The sequence below is a fragment of the Zootoca vivipara genome, chromosome 6, assembly GCF_965207765.1.
Source record: "Zootoca vivipara chromosome 6, rZooViv2.hap1.1, whole genome shotgun sequence".
Classification (NCBI taxonomy): domain Eukaryota; kingdom Metazoa; phylum Chordata; class Lepidosauria; order Squamata; family Lacertidae; genus Zootoca; species Zootoca vivipara.
Genome location: NC_142589.1, coordinates 84,706,018 through 84,714,873, shown reverse-complemented (window position 1 = coordinate 84,714,873; position 8,856 = coordinate 84,706,018). Strand labels below are relative to the sequence as shown.

Genomic DNA, 8,856 nt, shown 5'->3' with positions numbered 1-8,856 from the left:
TTCTCAGCAGAGGCTGATAGGGAAGAGGCAAAGCTGGAACAGGGACTTGTGCAGAGAGAGAGAGCATGCACACTCCTGCATGCAAGAAGTTTGTTGAACTTTTCTCAAAGCATAGACATTGGTGGATAAAGTGAGTTATTTTAAGGAAGGTGTGATTTGGCAAGCGCTTGGACAGTGCCATGCTTTGTTGCATCATCACCCGTTTTCTTTTTTTGCTCCATCCTTCCTGTCCTTTTACCACCACCATGGACAAATAAGACAAAATTCAAATGCTGCTAAAGACACCTTAGAAAGTAGGGCAAGTAGGACACCCTCAACCTGCCTTGAGGCTCATTTTAGAAACTAATTATTGGGCACGAGGCAGATTGTCTTAATTGGGTTGGCGGGGGCTGGAACGGGACGTGGGCAAATTGTGGGCCTTGATCTGGGAGCACTGTTTATGCGCCTTGTCCCATCTTGCTGGGATCAGAAGTGCCTCTCCCAAACGTTCGACAGGAAAGGAAGGGGTGCTTTTTATTTGGAGCATTAATCACCCAGCCGTTCACAAGTTTCCACATGAGGATCTGACTCAGAGCCCTGAGACGCTCCTGCTTGGAGAAGGAGGCTGCGCCCAGGGCAGGGGTGCTGGGTGCTGGTGCTGCAGCCAGCTCAAGAGGAGTCCCTCTGAAAGGCTATCGGATCCCTAACTTCTGAAATGAGGACAGGTGTCTTTTTAAAAGGGAGAGGAAAAAATAGCAAAAAAAGAGAAAGCAAGCACTTTCTATAAACCTAAGTAAATGAATGGATGTTCTCTGCTGGAAATATACCAAGGCAGGTCCATCTAGTTCTAACTTAAGAAACTTCCCCCTGCACGCATCCCCAAGGGCTGCTGCCAGCCATTGTTGTTGTTGTTGTTATTATTATTATTATTGGTGGTGGTAGTATTAGGAGTACCCCACCCTTCTGACTGGGTTGCCCCAGCCTTTCTGGGTGGTTCCCAACAGATCGAAGAATGCAATAAAACATCAAACATTGAAAACTTCCCTATACAGATCATGCAAATCGTGGGAGGGAGAGAGGTCATCTTGTGCTTCAGTTCTGCTTGAGGGTTTCCTATTGGTGACACTCGTAGGATTGAAGCGTTGCAAAGGTACACCAAGGGTCATCTAGTCAAACTCCTTGCATACAAGACACCATCTAGCCGTCTTAGGGGCTCCACTCCAGATTTGTGTAGGGTTTAGTCCTACACAAGGCAACAGAGGTTTAGGATCAGAGTTTCCTTTCCCTCTTCAACCTGTGCAGGAACTCTTGGTCTCATCGGCTCAATCTACTGGAGCTTGTCTTCACATGCAGGAGAAGTCTTTAACGCCCCGAGGGCGCTTGAGAAGCTGTTCCAGGGATTGTGGCCTCTGTCGCCTGGTGACGGCTTCCAGGAGCCACTGGAGTGCAGGGTGGGGACCAAAGGTGGTCAAACGACCCCAGACAGAGCACAACATGCCCCCCCACCAGAGGTACCACCCCTCCCCTAACACATCATACACCCCAATAGTAATAATAGCAATGACAAAAATAGCAGTATGATAGAAACATAGAGCATGTGGCCCCTGGAAGGCTCCCTGGGAAGGTGATACGGCCCTCAGGATGAAAAGGTTCCGCCCCTCCCCATTATATATGTATTAAAAACACAGCTTAAAAAAAAAAAACCAGCATCGGCTGGGATGCCCTTTCCTTTCCTGTCCTTGCGGCCACTCCGCCCCCAAATGTCCCCAGGGGTTCCTGAAAGTGACCCTGCGCCCCCGCAGGGGGTCTGCAAGCGAAATGCGCGCCAGAGTCTTCCAGCAGGTGGCGCCCAGGAGCCAACAAATAGGACACTCCCCCCCCCCCCCCAGCCCTTGGAAATAACTCAAAGAAGAAATGTGACCGAGAGATGAAGCAGAGAGTTGGTGGAGGAAGGAAGAGAATTTTTTTTTAATAAAAAAAGGAGAACAAAGACGTTGTCAAGCTACCCTACAAAAGGCCATAGAATCGGGTAAGGAGACCGACTTTGATTCTGATTTATTTGCAAATGTTTGCGGTCGGGCTTAGAGAAGGAGAAATATTTGCAACAAACACGGGGCGGCGGGGGGGGGGAGAGAAAGCCAGCTGACAACCTTCCTCTGTTTCCACCCTCTTCCTCACACACACACACACACACACACACACACATCTGTTCAGCAGGAGAGGCAAAGTTCTTCTCACTGGGATCCCTTCTTGGGTGTGGGGGACCCCTTTTTGCGGTCTGCGGGGAGAGAGAGGGTGGCCGCTCCGATCTGGATAATCTGCCTTTTGCAATGCGTGGCTCCATACTAATATATTTCAAATCTCTCTCCCTTTTGTCCGCACGCATCCGCCCTGCCACCCCGCTGCCTGCTGTCCCCCCTCCTCCTGCTTCCCAACTACAGTGGATTCCCCAAAGTGAAATTCCGGAAATTTGAGGAGGATCCGGATCCGGAGAGAACGAGCTGAAGAAAAGAGGTGGGGAAAGCAACGTGGAAAAAGGATCAAAGGGAGATCTGGAAGAAAAGAGACCTCCGGGAGAAGAAGAAGAAGATGGGGTGAGAAGCAGCTTTTGACTTTTACATGGCATGCACAAAAAGAATTGGGGTGATGGTGACAGTTTGCCACTTTCTAAAACAAAAAAACTATGTGTGTGCGGTTGTTGTTTTTTAAAAAAGATTTTGCTTCCCATGAATGAACAGATTTGCAACAAAGCCAGACTGCTGAAACGCTGGAAAGTTTCGAGGTCCCAGGGAGGAGGCTCCCCTCCCCCTGAAATTCTCTGTTAGGAGGTTCTAATTTGGAGCAAATGGATTCTGGTCAGGGCAGCCCCTGCTGCAAAAGGGGAGGATTTATTTTCTGCCTAGCTTGCTGCGGGTGACCTTTTAAACTGATCCTGCCACATGCTTTCTTCCTCTTTCCCCTCCCCAGCCAGCCCCCACTGCTTCTGGCCATCACGGGGTGCAATAAGTTTCATTTTAAATAATAACAATAGCAATAACAACAACAACAACGGGGAAAAAGCGGTCCTGTTTTCTGTTTAGTCAAAAACGGCCACCCTCTCTAGCTCTTCTGTAGGGCACCTCACTCTGCTCAATGACTAGTTTCACCTGACCACCAGTTTTGGAGAAAGTGGGGTCAGCCGCCCTCCACGCCCCCCTTCCCACCCCACCATTACCTCCACAAATTCCATCTTGCAACCCCCACTGGTGCAACGGCCTGTTGCTCCTCAAACCTCTCTTTCCTTGGATGCAGGGGTGTACTTAGGGGTTGGGTGTAGGCCCAGGGCCCCCGCATAACCCCACCTCTCCATGGTGGCTTGGAGTGGCTAGGATCCTGCCCGCTCCCCTGGCTGTTCCTCTGCTGCTCTGGGCAGCCAGGTAAGGTGCGCAGGCTCTTCTGGCAAAGGCGCAAGGGGAAAGGGGGCATCGATATGACTCCTTTGCCAAGGGCGCGAGGGAACATAGGTGCGCCTCTGATTGGATGCAAAATGCAGGGCAGGATTTGAACCTGGGACATCAGCTGTTGAACTCTCCTAATCAATTTGGGGTCTGAGCAGGCAGAGCGACCCAGCGATGCTGTTCAGGAAGTGCGCCAGGGTAGCTGTATATTCTAGGCGTCCTTCTTTAGCATGCATTCGCGATGGCTTGCGCTCGTGATGGCATCGGGGCGGTTATGTGTGACCTGGCTTTCAACACTATTGGCACCTGGAGGACTTTTGGGTTGGGCATCCTGCAAATTTTCATATCCCCAAAGTTCGGGGTTTGCTTGCTTGTTTATTTTCCTCCCGACTTTGTTGCAATATCACTGCAACGCTGGGGGGAGCAAGTTATAATGCAGAACAATGTGTCAAGGATAACCACCGCTAAAGGCCCTATTATTGTGCCAATGGCATTGCCGTTTTGGGCCCCTTGAGTGAGGAAATAATAATACTGCAGAAATTTGGGGACTCAGGCCCCAAATTACCTTAAAAATTGCTTCCTTCCCTACAGACCCTCTTAGGTCCTGAGACCAGAGGCAGCCTCTTGCTCTCATAGGTGGGGGGTGGCCCAGAGAGATCAGGCCTTCTCTGTGGTGGCCCCTAAGCTGTGGAAATCCCCACAGAAGGACCTTCATTGTCAGGCTTTTGGAGAATGTTAAAGACTTCCCTCTTTATCCTGGCTTTCAATGCTCGAGGTGTGTGTATCTAAGAGCCACCTTGTTTTAAATGGTGGTAATTGTTTTTGTGTTGTTTAAAATAAGGTGGTACTACCTCGGTTTAAGAACAGCCCTGTTTACTAACTATTCGGTTTACGAACTCCTCAAAACTGGAAGTAGTGTCCCGGTTTGTGAACTTTACCTCAGTCTAAGAATGGAATCTGAACGGTGGAAGGGCACCGTTTAAGGTTTAAGAATGGTTTTGGTTTAAGAACGGACTTCCGGAATGGATTAAGTTTGTAAACCGAGGTACCACTGTACAGGCAGCCCCCTGTTTATGTGGTGGTTACGTTCCTAGGCACCTTGCACCTCGCGTATAATTGAAACCCATTGGAAAAGCTGGTAAGCACCCATTCTGCCCTTTCAGTGACGTTTCAGTGATAATAATAATAATAATTTATTATTTATACCCCGCCCATCTGCTGGGTCAACCCCGCCACTCTGGGCGGCTTCCAACACACCTCAAAATACATTAAAATATCACAGACTAAAAACGTCCCTAAACAGGGCTGCCTTTAGGTATTTTCTAAATGTCTGGTAGTTGTTTATCTCCTTGACCTCCGATGAAAGGGCGTTCCACAGGGCAGGTGCCACTACCGAGAAGGCCCTCTGCCTGGTTCCCTGTAGCTTTGCTTCTCGCAGTGAGGGAACCGCCAGAAGGCCTTCGGCACTGGACCTCAGTGGTGTCTTATGATGTTTCTGGGTCACTTCTGGGTTCGGTGTCCCAGTTTCTGATTTGATCCTGGAGTGTCCTGCTTTTCTTTAGGACGTCCCTGTTTTCATGGGGGAAATGTTGGAGGGTCTGGAGTTATGTGACCCCCAAGCCAAGGAGTTAAGTAACTATGCAACCTTTAGAAGACACCTGAAGGCAGCCCTTTAGAGGGAAGTTTTTAAAAATGTTTAATGTTTTATTATTGTTTTATATAGCCTGGAAGCTGCCCAGAGTGGCTGGGGAAACCCAGTCAGATGGGCAGGATATAAATAGTAAAATTATTATTATTAATATTATTATGGAATAAGACGTTCCTATTTTCATCGGAGAAGTGTTGGAGGGTCACACACATATTGAATGCGCATATACTGGGGGCTGCCTGTATTGTGTTTTAACCAAGCCTGGGACCTTTGGGTGAAGGGTGGGTAATTAATACACCCACAAAAAACTGCAGAAATATAACACAATTGAAGCTAACCAGCAGAGAGGCTCGTCAATGCAAGAATAGTTGGCGCTGTAGGTTAAACCGCAGAACCTAGGGCTTGCCAATCAGAAGGTTGGCGGTTCGAATCCCTGCGGCGGGGTGAGCTCCCGTTGCTCGGTCCCAGCTCCTGCCAACCTAGCAGTTCGAAAGCACGTCAAAATGCAAATAGATAAATAGGAACCGCTACAGCGGGAAGGTAAACAGCGTTACCAGGTGCTGCTCTGGTTTGCCAGAAGCGGCTTTGTCATGCTGGCCACATGACCTGGAAGCTATATGCTGGCTGCCTTGGCCAATAATGCGAGATGAGCGTGCAACTCCAGAGTCGGTCACGACTGGACCTAATGGTCAGGGGTCCCTTTACCTTTACCTTTAATGGGTTTATACAGAACTGTCCACACATCATTGTTGTTCAGTGGGGCTCCATCAACTCCACACCCCAGTTCTGCAAGGCCCTTGTAGACCCCATCAGTTTCAGCATGTTGGAAAAAAGAAAAAATGAAATACGTCCAAAGCTGAAGGGTAGTAGACAGGGGCGCAGATGCAGACCGCTCTCTCCCTGGTCATGAAAAGAGGAGACTGGAAACCAAGCCTGATGAGGAACAGTTGAAGGAGCTGGGTATGTTTAGCCTGGGAAAGAGGAGACTGAGAGGAGATAGGAGAGCCATCTTCAAATATCTCAAGGGCTGCCACATGGAAGAGGGAACAAGTGTGTTTTGTCTATGGAGGGGAGGACTCAAACCCATGGATTCAAGATACAAAAAAGGAGATTCTGACCAACATCTGGAAGAACTTTCTGAAAGTAAGAGCTATTCAAGAGTGGAGCGGTCTCCCTCGGGAGGTGGTGGCCTCTCCTTCCTTGGAGCTTTTTAAGCAGAGGTTGGATGGCCCTCTGTCATGGTTGCTTTAGCTGAGATTCCTGCATTGCAGGGGGTTGGACTAGATGGCCCTTGGGGTCCCTTCCAACTTTGCAGTTCTAGGAGACTGATCATTTGATAAATGGGGACAGTGCTTCTGCTTGCACCTCATGGGAACGTGGGGAATGTAAAAAAGAAAAGAAAAAAGGACCAGCCACGTTTCTGCGAGAGACTAAGAAAGTGAAAAGATTTTCTCTCTTATTATTATCCATTCATTCATTGATTCATTCAATTTTTATCCTGCCCACCTTCCCAAAGGAACCTGGGGCTGCATGCTACATTTATAGTGATGTTAGAACTTGGGTTCATGGTCCTTCCTGTGGAAGTGCATAGAGCTATGGAACTCGCTGCTGCAGGAAGCAGCAATGGACACCAACCTGGAGGGCTTTAAAAGATTGGGCAAATTCCCGGCAGCTACTAGCCACAATGGCCCTGCCCTGCCTCTATGTTCGGAGGCAGCCATGCTTCTGAATGCCGGTTGCTGGAAACCACAGGAGGAAAGGCATGGGTGTAGCCAGGGAGCAGTGGGGGCAACTGCCTCTCCCAAATCAGGTAAATAAAAATACTGTACTCAAAGTAGAAATCATCAGAATATTTGCAATCGAAATGCTCGCTGAGGTCAGTTGGATGGTGTTGTGGTGGCTTCTACAAACTGACCAACAGTGTTGCAGGTCGCTTGGTGCTGCCCTCGCCAACACAAATCCTGGCCACGCCCATGAGGGGAGGGGGCTCTCATGCTTATCTAGATGGGCCCTTGGCCTGATCCTGCAGGACTCTTCTTAGGTTGGAATGGAACTTCCACGCCCAGAGGCAGTCTATCTGAAGTTCTAGAGGGCATTTTGCTGCTATGAGGAGTAGATGGGCCCCCTTTGGCCTGATCCACATGGATGGCGACCATAGGAAGCAGACTGCTTCCAGGCATAGCTGCCAAGTTATCCCTTTTTTAAAGGGATTTTCCCTTATGCTGAATAGGCTTCCTCGCGAGAAAAGGGAAAACTTGGCAGCTATGCTTCCAGGTGTGCTGACTTCTGGCGCCAGAGGCTGAATTAAGGGAGCGCAACTGCTTTGCTTGCACTGGGCGTGGAGCTTTACGGGTGCCACAACTATAATGCAGAATGGAAGGCGAGAGGTGGGCTGCATGCAAAAGTTTGGCATTGTGCAGGACGCTGCTGAAGTTTGAGACCACCGCTGGCACCACCCTCTTCTAGCTGCTCCAAGCGGAATTGTCACTGGCTCTCCACAACGTCCGAAGCGTTGCGCTTTTTCCTGCATGCATGAATCCCACCCACCCCGACCTTGTTCCCTACAGGCACCGGTGAGCCATCAGTGAGCGTTCACCGCAACCCCTAAACAGATGCTGTTTTACAACCTGGTTTGACATCGAGCTCTTAAACGGTGCTAATAGAACTAACTCACGATGATGATGATGATGTGTTTTTAATGACTTTATTTTTATTTAAAAACCCAAACCCTTTCCAGTCACTCTCATTCGAGCACTGTAGTTAATGGCACTAATCGGAAAGGCTTCTCGTTCTTCCTTTTTTGAATCATTGGGCCAGGCTTCCTCAACCTCGGCCCTCCAGATGTTTTGAGACTACAATTCCCGTCATCCCTGACCACTGGTCCTGCAAGCTAGGGATGATGGGAGTTGTAGGCCAAAAACATCTGGAGGGCCGAGGTGGAGGAAGACTGCATTAGGCCACGGGTGAGAACAATGGCTTCAAGTAACAAGAAACTCACCATTAGGAAAAAGCTTTCTGGCAGTAAGAGCTGAAGGACTCTCCTTCCTTGGAGGTTTTTGAGCAGAGGTTTGGGGGCCATCTGTAATAATAATAATAATAATAATAACAATAACAACAACAACAACAACAATAATAATAATAATTTATTATTTATACAACAACAACAACAACAACAACAATAATAATAATTTATTATTTATACCCCGCCCATCTGGCTGGGTCCCCCCCCCGCCACTCTGGGCGGCTTCCAACACACATTAAAATACATTAAAATATCACAGATTAAAAGCTTCCCTAAACAGGTATTAATGTCAGGTAGTTGTTTATCTCTCTGAACTCCTTTGGGAGGGCGTTCCACAGGGCGGGTGCCACTACCGAGAAGGCCCTCTGCCTGGTTCCCCGTAGCTTTGCTTCTCACAGGGAGGGAACCGCCAAAAGGATGCTTTAGTTGAAATTCCTGCATTGCAGGGGGTTGGACTAGAGGAGCCTTGGATCCTTTCCAAGTCTATGATTCTACGATCCTATGCTTCTAATATCTGTGACCCTGCATTGGGCCGAGAGTCCTCACTAACTTCAGTCCCTGGATTTCAACAGGTCTGTTATTGAAAAAGCTTTCCTCTCTCAGGAATGCCTCTCTCAGGTTTTCAGACTCCTCCTTAGCTGTACCTGGGAATGCCAGGGCCTGAGCCTTATATCTTCTTCCGAATTCTGCTCACCTGTTCTCCCATATAACCTTTCCCCTATAATCCTTTTTATTTTCAAGAATGAAACAGCCCACATGAGATTGTCCTG

General features: G+C 48.6%; 1 protein-coding gene across 2 annotated transcripts in view; it reads left to right on the top strand.

The window, feature by feature from the left end:
• Positions 1-1,872: 1,872 nt before the first annotated feature.
• HOMER3 (homer scaffold protein 3) overlaps positions 1,873-8,856 on the top strand; it is a 39,564-nt gene continuing 32,580 nt past the window's right edge. For both annotated transcript variants that reach the window (XM_035120915.3, XM_035120914.3), the window contains exons 1-2: positions 1,873-2,008; positions 2,421-2,573. In XM_035120915.3, coding sequence (XP_034976806.1) covers positions 2,569-2,573 — 5 coding nt within the window. In that variant the 5' untranslated portion in view covers positions 1,873-2,008; positions 2,421-2,568. The remainder of the gene's footprint in view (positions 2,009-2,420; positions 2,574-8,856) is intronic.